Here is a 27,449-nt window from a genome sequence, read left to right as displayed (position 1 = left end):
CTGAGACATGGACGCAAACAAAGATGGAATATTTATTTTTAGTCTTTTTCTTACTGTTGGACTACACATGGTTCATACCTGGCTTGTGGAAGTCCATAACTCGTTCCCACCCCCACCCGTGGGAGGCTGTAGACGACCCTTTTGACTGTTGCCTGGTCGGGAAAGTTAAACATCACAGATGCTGGAGAGGAGAAGAGAAAACATAATCAACATGTCAGAAATCTTTAGTCCAAATGATGATTCAGATGCTCTTTATTTAGACTGATTGTAGGGTAAGGTAGAATATGACTTAATAGGAAACTCCAAACTGTTGTTTAGTTGCTGTCATTTTGGTTTTTGCTAACTTCTTACTGCATTTTAGATGGACAAAATTCATCTTTAGGCTGAATCTTTTTTTAGACCTAAGTGAAATGTTTTCTCAACTTATCCTGCCTTTTCACGCCATCAAATTTAGATATAATTAGAATTTAACCTGCATGAAAACAAGTTCATTAATCACAGTAATAACAGAAATAAAATACGTATGGTATTTAAAATTAACTCATGCTGAAACTGTTAATATATTTTATTCAAGTCAAGGTTTAGGAGTAAGGTGTCTTACTTATAAAAAATCTGCTAAAAATCAAACCTAAAACTAAGCTTTAATTTATTTTTAGAAACATCTTTTGTCTCTCCTGCTCTCAGGTCAGCAGAAGGCTGGTCCACTGAAAAGAGACGAAATAGGAAGATGATGCTGCAGTCGTAGATTTTTTCTTATTTTGTGTTTTATGACAAGACGTTTATCAGAGGACCTGAGGGATCTGGATGGTTTATCTGATAAAAGAAGATCTGAATGATATGTAGCAATAAGGCTTTAACGATTTTATTGAAAGCACCTCAAAAACTAAGTTCAGTTTGTGGTAAAATCTTTGCAGACTCACTTCTGTTGGCCATGAAGACCTCTAAGCCTGTGTTCTGCAGCAAGTAACGTCTGGAGAACACAGCTCGGATCTCACTGAACATCCATTTCCCGTGCAAACCCTCTGAGTAAGCCAGCACCTGTAAAGGATGGACGTCAATATATCACACAAGAAAATGAAGTAGCTCATCCTTCCTTTTTCGACTGTTCGTCTGCACTTTGATCAGCAAAAAAGAAAAGAAAAAAAGGTGGCTTTCTCTTACTTTAGCATCCATCTTCTTGAAAGCAGGATCATCTTCATCAACTTCAAAGTAGATCTCTGTGGTGGTGATGGACAGAGTACCTCGAGCCACCACCACAGGAGCTACCAGCTGAGCAGGAGTACTCAAAACCACAGGGCCTGCAGAAGGATGGGGGTAATATTTATTTATCTTTTCATAGCCCAGACAGGCCTGAGGTCCAAAGAAGCAAAAATCATCAAAGACAGCAAAACATCAGAGGCATTTCAAACACATTAAAACTGATCTGCATTGTCAACTTTGGTTGCACCATCAGGTGTTAAAGCCATCAAGGTTTGATCTGAATCAGAATCGGTTTTAGTCACTTTATTAATTATATCTTAATAAGTCAGATTAATCAGCTGGGTGGTTAGTGCAGCTGAAAACAAATATTTAAAGGACGAACTTGCCTTTGGAGGTAAAAAGTCGTGGACGGAAACGTACTAAAAACAAGAGTCATGTACAGTTTACTGCTCAGCATGAAGGCATCTGTGCCATGTGTTTGTGTGCCTCTCTGTGTCTCCATCTTACCAGCGAGGTTATCGATCTCTTTCTCCTGCAGCAGACTAACGGCATCATCGTCTCCCTCCAGCATCAACTCGGCCTCTGGATTCTGGGCGACCACCGACTGACTGCGGAAGTTCTTCTTCGACTTCGGACCCCCCTCCTCCTCCTCCTCCTCTGTGCCTGTGTTACACAATTAGTGAGGAGGTGCACAAAGTTGCTACTGACTAATTGTTCACAATAAAACAAATAACTCACCGTAGTCATCCAGAGATTTTAGTGAAATGTCAGCGTGTGTAGATCCAAAGGCATTTCTCACAAATCTCCTCCTCCTCCTGAGGTCATCCTCCCAGTAGTCCAAACGCCAGAAGTCGTGTAATTGGCTGAAGAAATGGGAGGGGAGATGTTGGTAAGAGTATTTTATGAAGTTGGAGACAAAGTGTGAATTTCGTAACATTTAGGAGATTAACATTTTATATGAAGATTTGAATCTGGAAGCCTTTACAACTTTACAAACACGATAAACTCACTTTTAAGGGGAGAGATCATGCAAATGGACATCAACAGACAAAATCTAGACTTTTAAAAGAAAGCTAAAACCAAAGCAACGTGGATGCAACACTAAATTCAGGTTTATTTGGTCTATCTGAGCAAATAGTAAAATGCAGATGAGTCCTGTTCCTCTTAGCTTGAGCTTCATCTGAGACTGATGGCACATAACTACAGAGCTTTAACAAAAATGTGAAAGAAAGAGTTTTTACTAAAAAGGGGAAGTTGAGGTTAAAACTCACTGAAAACTCTGGGTTTTCAGGGAGCGAACACACCATGCATCAGCGCTAAGAGTTGGTACAACCAACACTATTCGATGTGGACATTGTTACAGAGTGAAGAAGACTCCGTTTTAGCTTATCACTCTCAGTGAAGGGTGCAAAAATAAATGAAGCAAAACAGAAAAGGTGTAAGAAACTTAGAAAGAGAACAATACTTTTTACGTGACAGCTGGAGCTGTTGGCTGCTGCTTTTAAACAAAGAAAAAAACAAAGCTGAAGATATTACTATTTCCTGGGGAACACAATATAAGTTACTAGCCAATAGTGTTTATTAAATTTAGTGTTGTTGATTTGAACCATTGTTCTGTAATAAATGTTATGGTACTTTCTGAAGACAATCGTTTGTTCACCTTTTTCTACGTATTCTGTGATAGCTACTTGAGAAGCCTGTGAATTTAAAGCTTTTGCAGTCTGTAACTGGAACATCGGTAGAAACTGACACATACAGGCCCAACAGACATTCCAGACTAATTGGTATATTATTATTTTTAGTTATTAGTTCCTAGATTCCAGATGGTGCTATGGGACATGATAAAATTTTAGAATTACATTAATTAATACTACCTAATATTAACTGTTTGGAGACATTTATCATTATTTGCTATTTACTAAACTACATTTAAAGCTTCTCTATAAGAGCCATCAGCAGCTAATTATTAAGGAATTATGCTAAAGACAGTTTCAAATGTCAACCCTGCAGCATTTCAAAATCCTTTGATATGTTGAAGTTCTGTTTATGTGCCGAGCTGTGTACCACCTACTGTACTCTAACAAAAACAGAACGATGTCGCCTCTGAGACAAATATACTTACACACACTCTGATGAATCATGAAATAATTAGCAATCTAACACATAATAAATCAGAGCTTTTCCTCTCAAATATTATGCTACATTTTGATTTATCATGAAATGATAAAAAAGCAAAAGTTAGTGAGTTATAATCTGTCTTGTGAAGAAAATTTGTGGTGATTCTTTTTTTATTTCAGTTCTATTAAATGGACCAGGTGGAATCTGGGGTTAAATGCTCTGCCCAAGGGAAGCTGGAATCGAGCCCAAAGCTTTTTGATTGTATGACTACTATGTTACCCGCTGAGCCACAGTTGCTCTATGTAGTTTATAGTTTAGATGTTTCTGTCCTATAATTTGGAGAATTTCAGGGACTCTTCTGACATTTTGGTCTGTTATTTGTTCTATTTTAAGAAACCATTTATTGAGACAATTTTACATTATGAATAATGAGAAGTAAGAAATATCACATCTTTAGTCAAAGATGTGAGTACATTAACAGCAGGGCTGCTTATTATCAGGAAAACATTGGATTTTGAATTATTGTGACGATGTTGTAGCAGCCTTTAATGCATATTATCTCTCATCATGATTTCCCCTTTGTTCTCCATTAGCTTTTGGATCTCAGCTGTTGTTCTTTTCACCTGGCATGGCTTTCAAGCTTATTGAGATCTAATTTGGCGTTGACATTTTTCCGCTCACCTCTGTGACATTGTCCCCCAGGCTCCATGCTTATTGGTCAGGATGTTGAGGATCTTCTGTTTCAGCTGGTTGGCAGTCACATGATCTCTGTGCTTGGCGGCGCTGATGAGGTGGTCGCACATTTTCTCCTCCTCTCTGCGGTCCGCAGCGTACTGGGCACAGTTTGACTGTGCAGAGGGAGTGAAGGACTTTAGCGAGGATCAGGCACAGGAGAATTATTTTAAATTACGTTGCTTCATCAAAACAGTTAATTGTTCATCATCTTGAGTTGAAACTGTGGAGCAAATGTCCACATGTCAAAATAAAATAAAGAAAAAACCTACAAATTAAAATTTAATTTGATCTATTTATTTAATGCTTACTGATCCTCAGAAAGAATACACTGGTATCTAAACAGATTTATAAAATATTGAATTCCTACTTCTTTGCTGCAGTAGAAAAACAAAACAGAAAACAAGTGATAAAATTAATGCACATACTTAAGAGCTTGCTATATAAGAACAAAGGAGAGTCCGTGTTTACCTCAAATTCAGCGTGTTTGTGGACATCCTCGGCCCGCTGTCTGTTCAGGATGAACTCTGCTTCATTGGCAACACGCACGATGTGATCTTTCATGGCATGGCACAGGAGTCTGACAAAAGAGTTCGGATGTGAGTTGCACAAACACTGGGAAAGAAAATGAAATGTGCCCCAAAAGTTTATTTGTAGCTTTAAAATAAATTTATTTTTTTGCAGTAGCATATTCTCACACTGAACATTTTAGAAAAACCCAATCTTTATGTATTAAGGAGAAAAAACATTCTTTTTAACAAAATCAATGTTGCAACATTTTTTGACGTCCCTTCTGATAATACTTTTTGGAACGCCATTTTTGCCGGTATAACAGCAACTCTCCTAAAAATAAGTTCATGATGTTAGGTACTCTAAAAACTCCTTCAGGGTCTTTGAAAAAGAAAAAGGCCCTCAGCATCATAGATCCTCCACCATGCGTAAGCAGTGAGCATGAGGTGTTTCCCCTAAATGTCACACCAAATAACCCTGGAGTTCCAGTTAAAATTAAAGAGATCAGAAAATGCCCCACATTTATATTTGTGATGGTAGAAAATAAAAGCCTTTTCCCAGGGTTCAATTTCAAAAACTCTGTTGGCATGTAGATAGCATCTAGTTATGCTATGGAGACTCGATGGCCTCAAGATGTCACTCCTTAGTGTGGTAAATTTTGTTTTACTTCCTTACATTCCCCTGACTGTGTGGGATGGTGAGATAAATAATGATCCTCATTCAGCCTAGCTGCCAGAGGCTAAATGAAATAGACTTCTGTGCCACATTCCATTTGCACCCCATTGAAACCAAAAGTCATAGATTAATAATTAAATGTTCCTAGACACTGATCGATTTCAAAAAGTAAAGAATAAACTAAAAGAAATCTTTCAGTTACATTTATTTTATTGATATTATCAGGGGATGCTAATAACTGTGGCACTGGTTATTTTGCAAAAAAGCTATTTGTTATTTTGGGATATTTTCTAGGCTGTACTTAGGTAAAAGGTAATTGTGTAAGATAATACTACTGCAAAAGAGATTTGTTTATTTTAAGGCTTCTTACACATCTTAACAAGGGAGCCAATGAACATGGAGGGCACTGTGAATGGCAGCAGAACCTTTAAGCTTGATGGATTACCTTCCTTCGTTGATAAGCTCAATGAAGGCCAGTCCAGCATTCTTCTGAATTGAGTTCTGCCATTCCTGTATGTGGAAGATTAATCAAGATACATTTTTGCAAAGATTTGTCATAGCAGAAAAAGTACTTTGAAGAGGTATTTGGCCTCTTATTGTTATTTTAATATCAAATAAAAATAATCTGAGTAAATATCAAAAAAATTTTTTATGATAATTTCAATATGGAAAAAAGTATTCTGGAGAAAAAAGTAACTGGAGAAGGCGATGGCTCCGTTGTTAAATATTTAATTTGCTGTTATTAACTTTTTTTGTTTAATTTTACTAATCGGCCGGCCTGATAACTGCCAGACATATGTAGAATTAAAAAAAACAACTAAACAGAACTTGTATGACGAAATGAAGTAGGCCAAGAGCTCTCAAAAAGCAACACATCATGCCCCTAGTGTGACAAAACGGCAAAAAGAGGAAGGGGGAAATACTTTCTCTGTGCACAAAACGTTAAACTTAAGAAATCTAGAACTATAAATCACATTCTACCTTTTTAAAAAATAATCTTTCAGATTTTGCAGAACAAACCACATTTATTAAAACTTTTTTTTTTAGATCTGTTTTGGGGTTGAGGATAACGAAACAAGAATCTAGTAAGTTTTAACTAAAATAAAAATGTCTAATCAAGGGGCCATTAGTATAAAATTACTCAATATAAAATAGAACAAAAACATTTTTACAGTTCTGTAAATATCAATAAAAATGCATTATCTAACTGTCCATTATTTTCCATTTCTGGTGCATATGGGAGGAGAAACTTTTGAACGGAATAACAGTGCTGCTGAAAGCCTGAAAACTATCAGCACTCCATTAGCTCCACTGGCTCTTAAGGCCATCTCCTGTTACACCCCAGCATCCAGGGGATCGATTTCTGGGCTTCAGTTTGCTCTCCATGGGCCTCTAATGGCAGACGAGATGGGAGTCAGGAGTAATACTATACATGCTGACAAGCTGCCTCCCGGAAGACAAAAAGAAAAGGGAGAGGTGGGAGGAGAGGGTAAGAGATGAAAGCAGTTGCTACTGAAAACACTGAGAACAGGAAAGCAGAAAAGACTGGAGATGTGACTGAAGATGGAAAGATGGGGAGAAGAGAGCAGAGAAGGAGTGGCTGAGTTAAAGACAAAGAGCAGGAGGAAGGAACTTGAGGATGACTCCAAAAAGAAGAGCTCTTACAAGAAAAAAAATCAGAGAAAACGGAGCCAAGATGTGAGACAGACTTCATTTCTTAAAAGAAAACTGGTTGCCCAGCTCTGTAATGGTGAGTGTCATCCTGCGTTTTGATTACTAAGTATAAAAAAGGAGACACCAGGTTTAATGCATGCAGGACAAAAGAACCAGAAAACCCTCTACATTAGTCATGGTCAGATGTTTTTATGATTTAAATTGACTTTTTATATATTATAAAATTTTAAGATAAGGAACGTGCAGTTTTATTTTATTGTGAGCATGCATATCACACCTACATTGAGTATATTCCCAAGTGAGAACATATTCTTAACCTCACAGTTTATGGATAGTTTTAACTTCATTAATCATCATAACAGGTCAAGAATTAAACATTCAAAACATAAAAAATTTGAAAAATGCAGTTTTAAGACTTCACTATGTGGATAGTACGGATGTAGCTGAATACATCAGAATATTCAAGATTTAAGAGTTTTTATTTGCCATTTGCATCAGGGTACACTGGAATTTGTTTGAGCAGTTTGCACCAAGTCAGTTTCTTGAAATGAGAAAGGGAACAAATAAAACTGATGATTAAAAACAAAGAAAACAGATCATTAGAAAGCTGACTTACTTCAGTAATTCTATTAAAAAAGTGGCCCTCATAGATTTACTACACACAAAGTGATATATCTCAAGCCTCTGTTTGTTAGTTTTTCCCAAAAAAAAAAGAAATCAGTTTCTCTAAAAATTTTATTTTTTCACAAGACCAATATGATAAAAATACTGAAAATCTCTGTCCACGTAGAATATGGTAAATATCCTCAATCATTGGCTGGGGCTCCTTTTACATGAATAGCTGCGTCAATGCGTTGTGGCATGGCATGGAGGTGATCAGCCTCTGGCTCTGCTGACATGTTAAGGATGCAGCCTTCAGCTGGTCTGTATTGTTTTCTCTGGTCTTTACAATTCCCTGCAGATTTTCTATGGGGTTTAGGTGAGGCCAATTTGCTGGCCAGTCCAGCACAGTGATACCATGATCAATAAACAGGTACTGGTACTTTTGGCAGTGTGAGCAGATACCAAGTCATGCTTGAAAATGAAATCAGCATCTCCATAAAGCTTTCAGCAGAGGGAAGCATGAACTTCCCTAAGATTTCATTGGTAGGCAGTTAGTTATTTTGGATGTGTTGGCTTTCGAAGAACTGACTCCAGCTGCAGGCAACGAATTGCAAAACTCTTCCAAACTTTTAATTAAACTGTAATTTACATTCCCCTAAAGCAGATATTATCAAGGCTTTAATGTCAATGAGACTGAAAATATGGTGTGGACACACACTAAACATAAACTCAGTAAATGATGACCAAAATACGAATACAACTTTACCTACATCAAACACTGTCTTTTATGAAGAGTGATTTTGGAATAAGAAGGACATAAAAATATGAATATTAATTTAATAACAGATTCAGGCGTATTTCTGACTAAAACAACCTTCCTCACAGATATAATTTTGCATTTACACTAATATCAGCATACAGATGCAGTGTCCTGAATCAGACATTTTAAATAAATTGAAGTAGCGATTCTCGTGGCTTGTCTAGACCATAATGTTTTAGGCCATAAAATGTCTCTTAAAAATACTTTTTGGATTTGTCTAACCTAATATTTTAATTTTCCAAAGAACTGAATTTTGTCATTTCATCAGCTGCAAATCAAAAACATCAAAATTTACAGATGTAAGTATTTTGTCATTCTGTATAATAAATGACTTGTCATTTTCACTTTTTTAAATTTAGAATAGTGAAATAAAATGATCTGATAATCCGGTTTATAGAGATGAACCAGATTATCGAGAATTAAGTTTAATAGTTACTGACCTGAGAACAGAGCAGCATTACAAGCTCCACCACAGATGTACTTGACTTCATGCACACCAGACCTGCAGAACAGACACAAACGCCACAGTCAGGAGTCTTTCTTCTGCTTGTCTAACAGAAATACTCGCGTCTTCCTGAGACGCTAAAATATCAAAGTTATAGTATAGTTAGTAATTTCTGTTATTACAGAGTCACCTTAGTATAATTTAAAAGAAGCATGCCACAGGTAAGACAAAAAGCAAAGAGAATCAGGAAGGAAAGAGGTAGAAGAAGAGAAAGAGAGGGAGAAGAAGGAACACAGAGACAGTGAATCACAAAACAGGAAGCTGGTGGGCAGATTGAGGACACATTTAGGACGATCTATAAACTGAGTGATGCTAAATATAATCTGATCTAAGAACAGATACAGGTCTATCTAGCTGAGTTCATATGGTGCAAAATAGTGACTTCATACCTGCTTGACGAATGAGTGAAGCAGCTCAAAGATGCTCATTCGCTCTGTATTTCTCAAACACACACACACACGCGCGCTTGGTGTTTCTCACACTCAAAACATGGCAGTGAAGGACAGTGAATGAGGAGACTCCACAGAGAGGGACGCCAGTTAGAGAAAAAGGAGCCGTGTACAGCACCTGTACCTTCTATGAGCAGTTCCTGCCCATGGCTACCCAGCAGCGTCCTGGACAGGAAGGGAGCAAAGTCCACAAAGATCTCCCTCAGCAGCGGGGCCACCTTCTCCAGAGCACGCTCCAGCTTGGTGGTGATGCTGTGGAGGGGAACGGTGAGAAAGAAGGATGAAGGACAAAAGAAGTGAGAAGAAGATAAGAGACAAACAGACAAGAGCTTAAAATGTGTGGAATATACAAACAGATGCAAAACAAACATGCATGAGAGAAATGAGCAGGGAAATGTGAGGACAAGAGAAAAACTGGGAGTGCAAACCAGACATAGACGACACAAAGAGTCAGAATCAAACAAGATGATGGATTGGGTTTGGTGGCACGGCGGCTGTGTTAATATTTGGAAGATGCTGCAGTTAAGAAGCTAATCACTGAGCAAACTTAAAAATGAATGAGGCAGCATTAATATATTGCACTAAACTACTGCAAACTGGACTGAATGTTAACTTTTACTATAAATGCTTTGTATTTCTGTGCTTGAGACTTTTATGTGTAATGGCTCAGGTACAGAAAAGTTTTGTCAAATATGGAAGCCCTAAAAATACTTGTGATCCACTTTCTACTTATGATCTACTTAATTTTTTCAATTTGTTCTAGTAAATGAGGAAAAATAATATCAGAATTATGTCAAGGCAGGTATCCAATTAACAGATTTTGCCCATTCTAGGGGTCATGCATTTCTACACTAACCCATAGAAACAGCAGTTTACTTTTGTTAATTTATTGTGAATTAATGCACATTTTCTCAAAATGATTATATTCATTTTGATTAACTGTATGCATATATCAAGAAAAGCAATGATACAAAAATATATTTTTAAAAGCATAATTTAAGTGTGGGATGGGTGGAAGTTAACATCTTGTTTAATGAAAGTTGAAAAACATTGTAGCATAAAATTCATTTTCTCACCTGTTGTTCTAGTTCAGATTTTATATATATTTGGGTTCTAAGGAGTTCTCAGCAGTCAGTATCTTACATGTGGCAGATAGAGGTCTGAACAACCTAAATTAACAGCTAAACAGAGTGAGGACAGTTCCAAAGAGAATTCCTTTTTTTTAAATATTTGTTTGGCACTAACGGCCTTTATTGACAGTTACCAGACACGAAATAAGGGAAGACATGCAGCAAAGGTCTCAAGGTCTGGAATCGAACCTAGGACGGCTGCGTTGGGCGTCCGCTCTACCGCTACACCACTTTTAAAACCATTAGTGTCATGCAAGCTGAAGCTACTTTGTAAAACTTCATCACACCTTCAGTTGTGGATTTGTGTTTTGTTTACATAGATGCCAGTAGTTTTTTATATGAAAAGCAGTGTGGGTTTGTTGTAGGATTTGTTACATGTGAAACAAAACCTCCCAAGCCAAATTCAGCTAGCGTAGCAACACAAACGTCTGGAAAATAAAAGATTAAAAAAATGTTTTTTCAAAAATCAATAAAACTGAGTTTGCATGAACCAAATGCCATTTTGTAGACTGGGTTTGATTGTATAAAAACTTTATCCATGACATGGAGATATTCCCTCAAACTGAGAGCCTTAAGATACTAACTACTGGTTACTACCATACAGAACCCCACTTCAAATAAAATCCAGCATACAGTTATCATATTATGAAAACAGGTGGAAAACACATTTAGATTAGATGAAAAATGAATCACCAGATTTTTAAGGGCTTCCATGTTTGAAAAAAAATTCAAAAAGTAAAGCAGTAGTTTTACAGCAAAGCAAACTGAAACATTATTCTGTAACAAAAACTTTAAAGTTTGTTACCATGGAAACACTGGTGACCTAAGTCCCTAGGAGAGGGTAAAAGAACAAAGTGTAACCCAGGTCTGATCTAGACTTTGGGCTGAGTGTGTGAAGACAACCATGCAGTAAGGGACAGACTTAAATGTGGTGCCGTAAATGCGAACAGTATGAGCTGTTGGCCTTAAAACAGAAGCGATGCCGCCATCTTGCTGAAGCAAAGATGTCAGTCTTTGGTTACATGGCATACAGAGAACATTCAGTAATAACTGGTCAGAGCAGAAAGGGTGTGGTGGAGGGTGTGGTAGAAGGGGGGAGGGGACCGGACGGGTGTCTCCTTGCCTAAAACACTGTCCTGCATCTCGAGGGGCTGCCTGGAAGCCTGCCAGAGAGCTAAAAGACTTTAGCTCAGGGGGGGTCTGACCGCTGCGCAGAGCACACTGCCCCACCTCACAATAGGCACTGCAATACAAACCACACATAAAAAAACACACATGCAGACATGCACACTGATTAAGGATCATACATACACACATATACACACACTCTCGCTCCTGTGTCTGCTAATATTACAGTACAAACTTCTACAAATAATTTTCTCTCCTGAAGTCACTTCCTGGTTGGTAAAAACGTATTTAAACTTTAGAGACGTCAACAGTGTTTTTACCAAAACAAAACAAAGATTGATGTTAAAGACAGTTACATTTACATGTTCTCTGGAAGACATTAAAATTGGTGACCTCAAGCTTATATAAATACATTGCTTTGAAAACTATTTATACCCCTTGAAATATTTCATATTTTGTCAGATTTTTGCCAGAAACTTTACAATATTTTATCGGGACCTTATGTACTAAACTAACATAAAGTAGCACAAAATGGTTAAGTGAAAGGAAACTGATATGTTTTTTGAAACATTTTACAGCTGCAGCTCACTTTGAGTATATATATTTAATGTTTTTAAGTTTTGTACATTTAGAGGATGATTTTCTTTACCCATTCTTCTTTGCAAACTAACTGGAGCTCAGTCACATTAAACAGAAAGATGTTAGTGAACATCTAGTTGTGCCACAGATTTAGGTCTAGACGTTGAGAGGCACATGAAACCAGCTCTTGCTGAATGTTTATTGTTGTTGTCCTGCTGGAAGATGAACCTCTGCAACAGTCTCAAGACGTTTGCAGCCTCTAACAGCTTTTCTTCCAGGTTTGCCCTTCGTTTAGCTCCATGCATCTTTACATCAACTCTGAGCAATTACTCAGCCCCTGCTGAAGAAAAGCATCCCCAAATCATGATGCTGCTGCCACCATGGGTCACTGTGGGGATAGTGTTTTTAGTGTGACCTGTAATGTTCATTTTCGGCCACACAATATTTTCATGTAGGGCAGAAAGTCCAATTCTGCAAATTCTTCCACGTTTGTGGTATCTCCTATACGGGTTGAAACTGCAAACACGCCTTTTAGGACTCCTTCAGGTATAGTTGTCTTCTTGCCCCAGTTCCACATAGGCCAGATTTCTAGAATACAAGACTATTCAACACATTCTGTTCTGTGTATCTATGCAGCTCCTCCAGACGTTCTCTTTGGCATTAAATTAGTGTATTTAACTGGTTGCTCTTGATTGTATCCAGGGGTATCAGGGTGAATGGGACTTAATAGAAATGCATGGCACACTTTCCATCTTTTTGGAGGGCAAAATATGTATCCTTTTCTCTCAACTTCACAATTACTTGCTACTTTGTGTTGGTTTATCACATAAAATACATCAAAGTTTGTGGTTTTTCACATGAAGAAAATAAGAAAAATTTTAAGGGGTATGAACATTTTTCAGTGAACTGTAATTGATGTCTTCAGGCATCTACAGTGGAAAGCAAGCTAAACACTGAAACACAGTTATCATGTCGAGGCTGAAGAACGGCAGACAGCGTTGACTAAGTGGGATGCGTCAGTGGTTCGTGTGCATGAATAAGTATGGCGAGAGGAATGTTAATCTTAATCGATATTCAGCCTGGGAGCCAGGCAAGCTCATGTTTCACTTCCTCTGGCTGGATGCATCTGGCCCTCCTCTTAATGAGCTCAGTCTGTGTGTGTGCAACTGCAGCCATTTTTTTTTTTACATCCAACAGGTTTAATACCAAAGCTAGATCTTAGATCATTTAAATCCCTGTAATTTGTTCATATTTTTTATTACTTTATTTCTCTAACTGGATGTAGATGTGCCCATTTGGACTTCAGAGGCAAGTGCTCTGGATTTACTTGTAAAACAATTTATGCATTGCTCTTGTTTCACTTAAGAATTGGATGCATTGTTTACATGAACTGATGGCGGCTGATCTGAGGCATTTGCTACCTAAGCTGTTAGAGCTTGCAGCCACGTTCCTGATGCTCCCAGGTCTTACAGACAAGAAAAACATCATCTAATCTCTCTGTGAGCTGTAAGAACTCTCCAAGAAGGATGAAGGGGTGGGAGTGAGGTGGAAATATGATAACAACACACTTGAAGCCAGACGAATTAACGTGATAATACAAACTAAAAAGAAAAGAAAACAGAAAAAGAGGAAGGAAATCAAATGGCCGAAGAGCTATTATGACGGTGTTCATACACACCTCATGTTCTCCATTGTGTCTTCTGGCATCGGGGCCACTGTCTGCACTGCTGGCAGATTCTTACTAGTTGCGCCATTCACGAATGATGACGAGGAGGAAGAGGATGACGAGGCAGAGTCTGCAGCACCTGAGTGGGGGGGTGAAGAGGTTAGAGGAATAGTGATGAAAAACAAGACCACCATTACAGATATGAAACATTTATATCACCGATCAGAGCCACATAAATTCAATTTGGACGTTATTTCCCTAGACAAGCTGCCGCACCTTTTCTGGTAATGGTTTGTGAAAATAGCTTTTCAATCAATATAAAGAATCCAGTGCAGGGAGCAAACCCCCAGCCTCGTCCATTATGGATGCATAATACAGCACAGTTTATCTGACAGGGCAGCAGAGATGTGAATACTAATCTGTTCCCCTACAATGGATCTGCTGCGTGTGATGCTTCATCTGTTTCTATGATGAGTGAAAAAAGTAAACAAGAGCAAATGCACCAGAGCGTTAGTGACAGCCTGAGGTAAGTTTGCTTACTTGCATTAAATAGTTTAAACTGTACGCATCGGTTCCCGTGACACTGACTATTTCTAAAAAACAGCTGCTGATTCAGCTTGTTTTTATTCAGTTTTATTATCTGGGAGTCAGTCAGTGTGGAAGTAAAGCAACAAAGAGCTGTAGGACAACACAATCAATGCAGTCCTACCTGACTGTTATTCAACAAAAAAAAAAAAAAATAATAAATCTGTAACAGGGTTAGTTATGCATCCATTAAGTTTTTCCTGTCCAATAATTATTTTAAGTTTGTTTTAAGGTCTCTCTTGCCAATTCTGATTTTGTTTTTTAATGACTATAACAGATAAATTGGGGGGTTTGCATGCTATTATGCAAACAAGAAATACAAAAATATATAGTAACTGAGCTGCAGATTAGAGAGAGTGGTGGTCGTTGGTGCCTTGAGGAACATTTCTGCTGTAAATGGAAACGAAAGAGAAAAGAGGCAAATTATAAACTCGCCACCTTTCATTTTTTTTTCCTTCTTTGGGTTCTAATACAGGGGTCTGCAACCTTTGGCTCTAGAACAACATGTGGTTCTTTAGGCCCTCCAAATTGCCACTTAATTTGAACATGAGCGAGGCTTTTGAAAAAAAAGGCATCAGTAAAGGCTGGTTTTAGCAGTTCTGTAGATTTTCATCCAACCCCCTCAGTTAATTTCTACAAGAGAAAGACACCAATAGCACAGGTTTAATAAGTGCTTTTATGTCATTTAGATATGGACTATGTGCTTTTTTTAGTCTTTCATAAATATAAAACAAACTTAGTTGTACTCATCTGACAAAAGAAAGCTTTTTTTTTTCTTGTAAATATTTAAGGTTTTCTCTGTTTTATCTGTTCTAAAATCCCCCCCAAAAAAAATCCAAAAAAAGAAAGTTAAGTTTAAATTTTACAATTAACAAAAATGTGTATAGCATTTTTTCCCCTAAGAGTCAAGTAGGTTTTGCTGCCCTGGACAAATCTTTTTTTGTAGAACCGAGGCTCCATTTACACATCCATCATTTCTATGTAATCTCTCACCTGTGGTGTTGATCATGCTCTTGGGTGTTGCTGTTGCAGCAGCAAAAATGTTGGGTGTGCTGCCAGGAGTGGCTGCTCCACCGGTGGTGGGCGTGCCCACCGTGTTGACTGACAGGCTGCCGGGTGGGGGCTTTTTCACTGGAACAACAACACTCCTGTAGAAAGATAAAACACAAAACTGTCAGGCAAAGTGGCGCTTGAGACACCTGAGTTGACGTTTGCTGTGAAATGGCTCCTTATAGATAAACTGAACTGAAATGATGTGAAACGCTGGCTCTGCAGGGCCTGCAGTATATGGCAACATGAAGTGACAGGTGACTTCAGTCCTCGCTGAGGTCACCACAAGTCGAGTGTTGGTAGTGTATGAGTATTAAGAGCAGGTATCTGACTGTAGTTTAACGGCGTGAAGTCAATCAATAATTGCATCTCTGAATATGCATCAACCATTATTTTACAAATGTTTTGGAAATAGAAAAAGACTCAGGAACGTCTTTCCAAACATTCCCTTTGTTGCATTTAAAACAACTGCCTACAATATAGAGGTGAACAGTGTTTTCATATTTGGATGCAAAGAGGAGTTTTTCCTTCATGACCAGAAGCAGAAATCAGAGATAATCCCTCTTTACTTAAATTACCCCGTTACAATCTGGGGTGTAGGAATGGAAAATTGTAAAAATACTGAATTGTTCAATCAATATACAACTAAAAATATGAAAGGAAACATTTCAATATGTTTTTTAATAATTTCTGCCATTATAAATGAAAAAGAAGAAGAAATGTTGAATCTCAATGGGACCTTCATGATTAACTAAAAGCAATGTAAAAAAAAAAAAAGCTTACAGCTTAAACATCATCAAAAATATATACAGCAAATACAAAAATGTTCTGCCCTGGTAAAGATGTGTAAAAAGTCTTAAAATATCCTAATTCCTAATGGCAGAAATATAGCCTCTCACTGAAAAATGAAAATCACATCTATACTTCAGTACAATTATATATCGTTCTATATATCGTTCTTGAAGTCCAAGCAGTTATTTGTGTCAATCTTGTATTTATTTTTTGTTGTTGTTGCAGCTCTAAAAGTTTATCTTCCCACTACACACAGTAAGCCAGAGAGTAGGGAGGGAAATAGTCTATGGACATCACTGTTAGACAATTGCATCCAAGAGTAATGTTATAAGGCTAACCAACAATTTGCATATTAACCGGTTGTTTGGTAGGCATGTCAGGAAAATCACTAAACAGAATTAAACTGAAATTCTTTGATCAGATGAGAAAAATATTGAGAGTTATTGCCACAAACAATGCAGTTAAGTTTGGTTTTAAACAAAGGAGAATATGTGGAAAGACATTCAATCCACACTTTTAGGTATGGTGGAAGACCCATGAGGTGGGCTTCTTTCTCCTGCAAACATAATGAGAACCTTGTTAGAATTCATTGCATAATGATTTTTTTGCACTAAGTGAACGTTTTCAATAAAAATCTGGTAGCCTCTGCCAGAAAACTGAAAATGGCTCGTCATTGGGACTTTCAGCAAGATAGTAGACCAGAACAGTGTCAAAGCAGCACAGAAATCCCTTTGTATGCTGGAACCTTCTTAAGTGTTGCAGGAGATGTGCTGTCCTAATGGCAAGTGGGGGTTGTGCAATAAATTATAAGTGGAGATACCAATAATTGCGGTATTGGTGATTTGGATTTTTCTATTTTGTTGTGTGAGATTATGCTACTCCAAAAAAAATGGAAAAAAATATATATATTTAGAACATATTGTTTATATATGTATAAATTATAACATATTTTTAGACTAAAACAAAAAATTAAGTTACAGTTTGTTCGTAGCAATATTTTATTTTTCTAATTTATACAAACTCATGGACACAATGCATAAAGCCAGTCTGACCTATGGAGAAAGGCCTAATGAATGATATAGATATCTGAGAGAGATAGATATAGAGCATCAGCTATTAATAATGCATACTGTATTCAATCAATGACTTAGCTCACAGAGGCTGTGACAGAGCAGGATCAAGGAGACTAAATGATGCAGAGGAAATTTAAGTAGCTAATCAGTTTTAAGAAGGACCGTGTGATGCGAGACTTGACAAAACAAAAGACCTCACCGCTGTCATATAGCATCAATCTTTTTAACTAATAACAAAAAGCCTTTTTTTTCTCATCTGCAGTGCACAATAAACAAACTATTTTAAGTTGAATTCATATTTTTAGACTTTCATTTGTATTTTTTTGGGTTTCAATAAAGAAAAAGAAAACTGCTAAGACAGTATATTCAAAATATTTTTTTCATATCCATGTTCTAGTTCTTCCATAAGTACATGAGTTTTTATTAGTATTGACAGTAATAACTGATCAACTGATGGATGTGTAAACGCCAGTGCTGACGAATCAACATCTTTATTTGCAGGTCCCCCTGTAAATATGACCGACCTGTCGAAGGAGTGGAACTGCATGGGCAGCATAGGATGAGTCTTCAGAGCAGGGTCTGGGTGATAGGGCGTTGGTCCGGACTCCTGACCCAGCTCTGTGCCATCAATGGGAGCCGCCACCAAGCTCTTTAGGATCTCCTGCATTTCAGAGGAAGAAACAAAGCTGGTGAACAGAGAATTATGACTGAACAAACACTTGTTTTAGTTTAGGCAAAATACCACTAAGGAAGCTTGAAACTCTGAATGTACAGCTCATCAGTGTGGATAGAGTGAATGCTTTAGGTAGATGCAGATGATTTTCAGGCAGCATTTTAAAAGATTCGACCATATTTTTAATCCTTCAATTGTAACTGTGTAATTGATGCAAGCTAAAAATTAAAATGGTAGATTAATCATCCTGACCCTATTTTAAAATGGTCAAAGATGCATGATTAAACCTAACTGGTCAGGGGTAAATGAAAATGCAGCAAACAAAGTGATTTTATTAATGTTTTCCCCTGGCAGACCTGTCATGAAAGTTAAACTTTCTCATTAACAGTAGCAAGAGCCTGCTGTCGGTCCTGTGATGACATTTTACTGGTTTTTGAGATTTCTTTTAGCATCTTCTGTTCTGCATTCAGGGTAAACTTGCTTAGACATTGAGAGCTAGGTATGTTAGCAGTTGTTTTGAATGTTCTTAACTTATAGAAGTGTATAGTTAAATAGTTGATTTCAAATCCTTTTGAGACATCTGTAATCTCCTTACCAAACTAAAATTCTGAGGTCTGAGGGCAAATCTCCTTCAAAATGTACGAAATGCGGCAACACTGTTCTTATCATGCACACCTAACATGATATACAAACGAGTAGGTTTAAGTGGGAATAAATGTGGGGGAATCCTAATTTATCCCTCATGAGAATTCTTATTAAATTACAGAATATTTAAACATTTTCTGCTTTAGTTTTTCTTTTCATTTCTGAGTATTTAATTGATATTAAATATCTATGAAAATACTGTATGTCAGAACAAGACATTTTCATAGGGTGCCCTAAATAGTTTTTACAAGCACACCTTAACATTGATGCCTTTGTTTGTTTGACTGATGCTGGAGATGGATGAAGGCGGGGCTTGGCTCAAGTTTTGCATGGATCTGGGGTTGTGGGGAGAATCCAGAAGGCTCTCCTGTGACCTCCGGACATCAGACGACAGACTGCACAGCAGATCTGTGCCTCCTCCCCCACTTCCTCCACTGCTTCCTCCTCCCCCTCCAATATCTCTGTCTCTGTCTCTGTCTGTCTCTCTCCCCACCAGGCCCAAACCGAGCCCACCGAGGCCCAACTCTGAGCCATTTAGGGATCCGGCTACATGTCCTTCTTCTCCGATGCCTGAATCCGTGTGGGGGAGGCCGGCTAGCGGGGAGTCATCCACCGGGGTAGGGGTCTGTTTGTCACGATCAGAGAAGGCAGTAGATGGGTGCTCTATTATGATGAGAAAGAAATAAATGAAATATAATTTCTTTTAATTTACATTCACCTATATCTTGATTTAAGAGTCTACGAGAAGAAATCAACAGACATCTTTTCTTGTAAACACTTTTTTCTGTGCTGAATAGTACGTATTTCTTCCACCTTTCTGTTTTGTGTAAAAATTGTATATCCTTGGCAGACTATTGTTGCTTGGCTGCAGTCTGTGTTCTCTCCATTCCAGGGTTAGAACATTGAGTCACTGATCAGTTACTGTGTGATATAGATGATACTGAAGCAACGGAAATAGAAAGATCACCTGTACTGGTCGGAGAGTTGATCTCATGGCGAATGCTTCTACCCGACAAGCTGGTGGACCTGCCGATCTCTCTCTGTGGTTCCAGAATATCTCTGTACTTTGACACCATGAGAACTGATATGAAGTATACGACTGCCAGCGCCAAAAACTGTGCTTGCTTACTGTCGTCCTGCAGCAAAACACAAAAATAAAAAATATATAAATACTGCAAACATAGTAGGTTTTTCGCTTAAGTTATAAAGTAAATAAATTCAAAAACAAGCATGCTCACCACATCTCTGAAGACCACAGCTCGAAGACGATTGATGTCCACGTCCTGTAGGAGTCTGTCTGGATCCTGCTGAGAATATAAGGCATGAAATGTGTTGGGTCATACATGTGGATGTTCGTGTGTCAGTTTTTCTTCTGCAGGATGTGAATATGATGAATGTCTGGTTGGTACCTTGCTGGCAGTGGAGGCACTGTGGAGGCTGTCCTGTGACTTGCTGCTGGTCAGTGAAGACTTGCAACTTCGATCTCTCTGTCTTTGTCTGCACTCCAGGCAGTTTCTGACAGCCACGCAGCACACTGAAGGTAACATAGAGAAAACAGGTGAACATGATATGGTGGTTAGGGTGACTTAAAGCTACCAGTGAATTCCTTTTCTTGGCCTAAACATGTTTTGTAAAGAGTAAAATTCTACATTTATGCATTTATTTGTCCATTACAAAACACCAGAAAATGTAAGATGCTATATAAATGCTGCATATTTTCAGAGCTGAGATGCAGAGACGTGATCAGAATTGGTTCAAAAAAGTATATTGGGTATAATTCGTGATATTTTGCAAATAACTTTTAATCCAACGCTCATTGACTTTTAGAAAATCTTTATAAAAAAATTAAATGTTTAAGATTTGTACAGTAACCACTAAGCATAAAAAGTGCACCAGCAAAGAAATAATCGTTGATTTACGATGGGTATTCTTAAAGATATTTTAGTTTTCTGGAAAATTGCACTAATTAAAAACATGGTTCAGAGTCCAATTAAATAATTTCTTAGAGCTCATTTTGAATGAGCAGAAGCAGAATAATGAGGAAAGCCTGAATCAAGAGCTGACCTATCAGAACAGTTTGTATTTTTGTCAGCAGCAGAGGCCTGTCTTAGTTCTTCTTCTCTTATTTGTTCTCATCAGTCAGTCAGTCATTTTCTACCACTTCTTCCATAGTGGGTCGCGGGGAAGCTGGTGCCTATCTCCAGCAGTCTATGGGCGGGAGGTGGGGTACACCCTGGACCGGTCGCTAGTCCATCGCAGGGCAACACAGACACACACAGGACAAAAAACCATGCCCACTCTCATACACACCTAAGGGCAGTTATTTGTTGTTTTACTCATTTATTTATTTTTTGGCCCTAAATAAGTAAAGATTCTCAGATGAGTGGTTGCATTTATGAATGCATTTCTATGTGAATTAATTGATCTAAGACAGATAATTAAGAAAGATGTAAAACTGCATCCTAAAATTCCAAATTTAGTGTTTATTTAGAAAAACAGCGTATGCATTAAAATATTTACTCTAAACATTAATTAGGCTTAATGAATAAATAATTTTATATGTTAAATGATGGAAAGGACTTGATTATCTATGGCAAGTGTTATAATGTACTCCTCATATTTCTCTTTGTCTACTGAAAGAAAAGTCTCTTTCTCTGCTTCAGAGCGTGGGTCGTACTGTAGGTCAGCTATGTAACAAGGGAGTAGCTCTGCCCCCATACACAGCAAGCACCATATGTGATAGCAGAGAAAAGTTTCTAAATGCTTTAGAGATGTCACCACTGAATTATTGTTTGCTCATGGCCAGGATCATGCAATTTTAGGATCTCCTCTGTTTTGAATAAAGAATGGTCAAAGTTGAGGTGTCAAAAACATTGGAAATAGCAGGTTTTAGCAGTTTATGTTAGGAGATACTAACTACTATTACTACTGCTACTTTTAAGGCTAGGCTTAAAACTTTCCGTTTTGATAAAGCTTATAGCTAGAGTGACTTAGGTTATCATGAGCTATCTCTGTAGTTATGCTGCTATAGGCTTAGGCTGCTCGAGGACATAATGACCACTTTCACCCTCTTCGCTACATTCTCACACTACTCTCCAATTTTGCAATATTTGCTGTTATTTTAGCTTTTAACTTTATGTTCTCTCTCTTTTCTCTTCCGAGAAGCTAAACCTAGCCTGACTCTGTGTCTACCTGTGACACCTTTCTGGAGAGGGGCATCGTCCAAGCTTCTGCTGGCAACAACTTAATGCTCACCCTCTACCGATGAACCACATGGCCCTGTCTTTCAGTGTTTATCCCTTTCTCTCTCCTAGACATAGCAATTGACTGAGCTTTTACTGTAACTAATTATATGTGCTCTCTTTCAGACTCTAACCTTGAAAACTGGCTCAGAGTTTATCTGTTCTTTCTTTCTAGGTGAAACGACTATAGGAGCTACATCCATTAACATTCACTTTTCCTTCCCATAGAAAGTACTTCTGGATCAGTGCTTCTGTGTTCTTTTTGTGTCTCTGCTCTGTTCTCTCTAACCCCCAGTCGGTTGTGGCAGATGGCCGCTCACACTGAGCCTGGTTCTGCTGGAGGTTTCTTCCTGTTAAAAGGGAGTTTTTCCTCTCCACTGTCGCTACATGCATGCTCAGTATGAGGGATTGCTGCAAAGTCAACGCCAGTGACTGTCCACTGTCTCTACATGCTCATCCAGGAGGAGAGACTGCTACAAGTCACTGACTGGATGCAATCTCCTGGGTTTCCTTAGATAGAAAAACTTTTTATCCAATTTGAATAAATAACTGAATCTGACTGCACTGTTCAATGTTTAGGATTAATTGGAATGTATGTACCTGACTTTTGTGAAGTCCCTTGAGACAACATGTGTTGTGAATTGGTGCTATATAAATAAATTGAATTGAATTGAATTTGATTGAGATGCACTGAGAAATTATCTTGTAACCAGAATTTGCACATTTTCAGGTTGATTGTTGCTGATCGGCGAATGCACTAAATTTCAGCATTGCCAGTTTATGCTTCCAACACACTCTGCCATGTGGATTGTGCCACTGAGTGAAGAAGACTTAAAGTTGACAATTTTCAGTATCAGTGGGGTGTTTACAGTGAAGTCAGAAGAAGCACAGAGACTTCACAATCTATCTTAAGGGAACATGTATTCTCTATGATGTGGCTGCAAGAGAGAGAGAGAGCAGGACTTGAAGCATATAACAGAAAGGCTGAATATAGGGGCAGGAAAGTTGCTCTGTATCATTTTGAGCTTCTAATCTCTATTTGTCTACTATAGAACATAATGGATTTTGGAATGTTGGCAGCTGTTTTGAAGTTTAGAATAATAGTAAGGATCTACATTCTCTAGAAAATACACACAGAGACAACTGTTTTCATGCTAGCTGGGCTACTTGCACTAACATAACATGGTAAAAAAAAGTTTAAAATATGAACTCTGTAAACTTGTCTTTGTTCTAAAAATCTGTAAAAACCAATTTTACAGCGAGTGTTCTCTCACACATGGGATGATGTTGCCTCTACTACAGGGAAGCTAAAAAACTATTTTGAATATTCTTATATATTGTCATGGTTCAATTCAATTCAGTTTTATCTGTAAAGCACCAATTCACAACACATATCATCTCAAGGCACTTTACAAAGACAATTCAATCGAATCATACAGATTTCAAATAAGGTACATACATTCCAATTAATCCTACCAATCAAACAATGCAGTCAGACGCAGTTTATTATTCAAATTGGTTCAAAGGTTTTCTATCTAAGGAAACCCAGCAGATTGCATCAAGTCAGTGACCTGCAGCATTCACCTTCCTGGATGAGCATGTAGTGATAGTTGCTTGTATTGACTTTGCAGCAATCCCTCATACTGAGCATGCATGTAGCAAAAGTGGAGAGGAAAAACTCCCTTTTAACAGGAAGAAACCTCCAGCAGAACCAGGCTCAGTGTGAGCGGCCATCTGCCATGACCGACTGGGGGTTTGAGAGAACAGAGCAGAGACACAAAGAGAACAAAGAAGCGCTGATCCAGGAGTCCTTTCTATGGGAAGGAAAAGTGAATGTTAATGGTTATAGCTCCTTTAGGGGCTTCATCTTGGAGAGAAAGACATCTAAGCAGATGAACTCTGAGCCAGTTTTCAAGTCTAGAGTATGAAAGGGAGCACATACATTTAGTCACAGTAGAAGCTCAGCAAGTAGCCAGGGGTTGGACAATGAAACTGAAACACCTGGTTTTAGACCACAATAATTTATTATTATGGTGTAGGGCCTCCTTTTGCGGCCAATACAGCGTCAATCCGTCTTGGGAATGACATATACAAGTCCTGCACAGTGGTCAGAGGGATTTTAAGCCATTCTTCTTGCAGGATAGTGGCCAGGTCACTACGTGATACTGGTGGAGGAAAACGTTTCCTGACTCGCTCCTCCAAAACACCCCAAAGTGGCTCAATAATATTTAGATCTGGTGACTGTGCAGGCCATGGGAGATGTTCAACTTCACTTTCATGTTCATCAAACCAATCTTTCACCAGTCTTGCTGTGTGTATTGGTGCACCACCTTCAGGATACAATGTTTGAACCATTGGATGCACATGGTCCTCAAGAATGGTTCGATAGTCCTTGGCAGTGACGCGCCCATCTAGCACAAGTATTGGGCCAAGGGAATGCCATGATATGGCAGCCCAAACCATCACTGATCCACCCCCATGCTTCACTCTGGGCATGCAACAGTCTGGGTGGTACGCTTCTTTGGGGCTTCTCCACACCGTAACTCTCCCGGATGTGGGGAAAACAGTAAAGGTGGACTCATCAGAGAACAATACATGTTTCACATTGTCCACAGTCCAAGATTTGCACTCCTTGCACCATTGAAACTGATGATTGGCATTGGCATGAGTGACCAAAGGTTTGGCTATAGCAGCCCGGCCGTGCATATTGACCCTGTGGAGCTCCTGACGGACAATTCTGGTGGAAACAGGAGAGTTGAGGTGCACATTTAATTCTGCCGTGATTTGGGCAGCTGTGGTTTTATGTTTTTTGGATACAATCCGGGTTAGCACCCGAACATCCCTTTCAGACAGCTTCCTCTTGCGTCCACAGTTAATCCTGTTGGATGTGGTTCGTCCTTCTTGGTGGTATGCTGACATTACCCTGGATATCGTGGCTCTTGATACATCACAAAGACTTGTTGTCTTGGTGACAGATGCGCCAGCAAGACGTGGACAAACAATTTGTCCTCTTTTGAACTCTGGTATTTCACCCATAATGTTGTGTGCATTTCAATATTTTGAGCAAAACTGTGCTCTTACCCTGCTAATTGAACCTTCACACCCTGCTCTTACTGGTGCAATGTGCAATTAATGAAGACTGGCTACCAGGCCGGTCCAGTTTGGCCATGAAACCTCCCACACTAAAATCACAGGTGTTTCAGTTTCATTGTCCAACCTCTGTATGTCTAGGAGTGAGAGGGTTAAACACAGAAAGACAGGGCCAAGTGTATTATCTGTATAAGGTGAACATTAGGTTCTAAAAAATGAATTAGAATTGTTTAAAACTTTACAAAAACCCAAAATCTGAAACACGGATCAAAAGTCTTATTGGTGTATCTCTAGTTTACGTCTCTGTTTTTAATACATACTGTGGGTCTATGAAGGTCCTCAGGTTTCAGCTATATTCATTAGGATTTCAGGCAATGTCATTTCCCAGCTTCCTAACAGTATTTAAAAAGTAATCAGAAATTTTTAATCGGATACCTGCATTTTTTGGGTACTTTTGGGATATTGCCAGGTGTTAATTGGGTTGAAAATAAATAAGTTCAAGGGTAAATTAAAAGACTTCATTTTCACTTCACTTATTAGGCAAATTGCTAAATGAGCAGTTTCCAGTTTCTAAAAGAGAATTTAAAGTTGAGAAGCTCTGCACAGAATTTTGTGACCAATTTTTATATATATATGTATGTGTGTATATACATATATATATATATATATATATATATATAGAGGCTATGTCAAGTCTGTGTGTTAGAAGGGTTGAAGTAAAATATTAAACAGGGTTTATCTATTTTAAACCAAATACTGTTTGCATTTTACACAACTGACATTACTAAAACATCACTGATCCTGACAATAGCCAAGTCTTACTCACTCAGTAACAACTTCCACACCAAAGAGTGTTTATTTTAGTGCAATCTGGCAGTGCTTTTATATGGTAAGTAAACTAATCACAAAAACTGATCACGCTGAAAATCAACAGAATTTAGTCAACCACCGCTTTCTTTTTGCATCTCTTATACAAATGTTTCTGCTTTAGTTTCAAAGTAAAGTGCTAGAAATTAACTAAGCTAAGCTAAAATCTGAAATATTAACAGCACAGCTGATACTAGCTATATATTGAAGCAGGTCATAAATCTGTAAGACACATCATGTCTACACCCTACCCATAAATGCAGTGGTTTAGATTTCCATCAATACTGAATTTGTTAAAGCATCACACACCGAGGCGGAGACATTGCCTCATGAGACCTCCCGATGACATGTTCTTTTCTGCTTCGATCTCACTAAAGTTCAGTGAGCTGGCAAACACCAGAACGTCTACCATAGCCATCAGACGGGACAGAAAAGTGACCGCCGTCTCCGAAGACATGCCCTGTGTCGCCTCTATGTTCTCCAACTCCGTCTAGGAAGGGCAGAGCAAAAATACACATATGTTTGAGAGTTAATCTGTAATAACTGGGTCGTAAAGACAGCGAAAAGGAATCTCTCCCTGCCAACAAGGAGAAACAGTGAAATCCTCTTTTTCTAAAGATATCGCCTTTGGGAAAGCTGGGCTGTGGATCAGCATGACTAAATCAGTCATGTCAGTTTTCAGCAAAAAACAGAAAGAGCAACCTTCAGTGTCATGCTGAGAAATCAAGATGATGAAATCCTGAAACAATAAAGTGCTGTCCACAATACAGAGGAAATGGAGCCTGATGACATACAGGTAATGGTAACAGTAGCATGGTGACAGCAGCAGTGTGGCTTGTGATTAAGCTGGTCACTTGAATTTACCTTGTTACGTGACCTTTAAACTATGTCTGCTTTAATGTGTTCTAATGTGATATATATAAGTTAATAACAGCATAGCAGAGCTTTAAACCAAGTGTTTGGTTTGCAGTTTCACTGCTTCTGTAAGCAGAGTGTGCAGATCTGTGGGGAGTCGACAAAGTGCACGCATCAGGAGGCTCATCAGAGCACAGACAGTGTGGACACAGAGTGAGAACAGAAGTGCTTTGGTTGGTGCTCTTAGTTCTTCTGGTGATGATGAGTCTCTGGCTCTGTACGCACCTCTCCCCCTGTGCCTCCTCCCCCAGGAACGGGGCTCACCTCCTCTCCTTTTGAACCCCTCAGGGGTCCGGCTCCTCCTGCCTTCTTCAGTGTTGATACAAACGGGACATTCTTAGCAAAAGCAAGTTTTGAGAACTGTCTAAAACACTCTTGTTCTCTTTCTTATAGAAAATACACTACAGTCCAGGCCAGAAGTTTACATACACATTATAAGCATGTAGATCATATTAAGTTTAAACTTTTAATAATTTATATAAACTGTTCTTCTAGACAACACTGTTGTTATGTACTGATTCAATTCAGAAGTGAATTGGTTAAAAAGGTTTCGTGATATATAAATTATACATATACCTCAACAGATCATACTTTCTTTCAGAGCTTCACATTAAGGGCCTTCAAACAGCAAGTTTCCTAAAGCTTGTTTGCTTTAGCCTGTATACTAAGGCTAATAAAAACACACTTACGGTATTTGTATTGTATTGTATTGCACCTCAAATAATACT

At 38.4% G+C, this 27,449-nt stretch overlaps 1 protein-coding gene and 1 long non-coding RNA gene across 2 annotated transcripts in view; one reads left to right on the top strand and one right to left on the bottom strand.

Annotated features, from left to right (window-relative positions):
• Positions 1-27,449, bottom strand: part of nbeaa (neurobeachin a) — a 147,512-nt gene that overhangs the window by 10,520 nt on the left and 109,543 nt on the right. Inside the window, exons 27-47 of the mRNA XM_047378858.1 lie at positions 26,947-27,030; positions 26,116-26,296; positions 20,017-20,141; positions 19,846-19,914; positions 19,575-19,743; positions 18,864-19,270; positions 17,814-17,950; positions 15,368-15,522; positions 13,802-13,928; positions 11,540-11,659; positions 9,405-9,538; positions 8,773-8,834; positions 5,681-5,745; positions 4,522-4,630; positions 4,000-4,166; positions 1,939-2,063; positions 1,708-1,863; positions 1,587-1,619; positions 1,162-1,298; positions 921-1,038; positions 79-181 (exon numbers count right to left, since the gene is read on the bottom strand). Of these exons, the coding sequence (XP_047234814.1) occupies positions 79-181; positions 921-1,038; positions 1,162-1,298; positions 1,587-1,619; positions 1,708-1,863; positions 1,939-2,063; positions 4,000-4,166; positions 4,522-4,630; positions 5,681-5,745; positions 8,773-8,834; positions 9,405-9,538; positions 11,540-11,659; positions 13,802-13,928; positions 15,368-15,522; positions 17,814-17,950; positions 18,864-19,270; positions 19,575-19,743; positions 19,846-19,914; positions 20,017-20,141; positions 26,116-26,296; positions 26,947-27,030 (2,783 nt within the window). The remainder of the gene's footprint in view (positions 1-78; positions 182-920; positions 1,039-1,161; positions 1,299-1,586; positions 1,620-1,707; positions 1,864-1,938; positions 2,064-3,999; positions 4,167-4,521; positions 4,631-5,680; positions 5,746-8,772; positions 8,835-9,404; positions 9,539-11,539; positions 11,660-13,801; positions 13,929-15,367; positions 15,523-17,813; positions 17,951-18,863; positions 19,271-19,574; positions 19,744-19,845; positions 19,915-20,016; positions 20,142-26,115; positions 26,297-26,946; positions 27,031-27,449) is intronic.
• LOC124876244 lies at positions 6,334-19,239 on the top strand. The gene is made up of 3 exons (XR_007040250.1): positions 6,334-6,985; positions 17,791-17,978; positions 19,104-19,239. It is a non-coding gene; the product is annotated as an uncharacterized LOC124876244 (long non-coding RNA).

The sequence above is a fragment of the Girardinichthys multiradiatus genome, chromosome 11 (assembly GCF_021462225.1).
Source record: "Girardinichthys multiradiatus isolate DD_20200921_A chromosome 11, DD_fGirMul_XY1, whole genome shotgun sequence".
NCBI classification, from domain to species: Eukaryota; Metazoa; Chordata; class Actinopteri; order Cyprinodontiformes; family Goodeidae; genus Girardinichthys; species Girardinichthys multiradiatus.
This window is presented reverse-complemented; position numbering and strand designations above follow the sequence as displayed.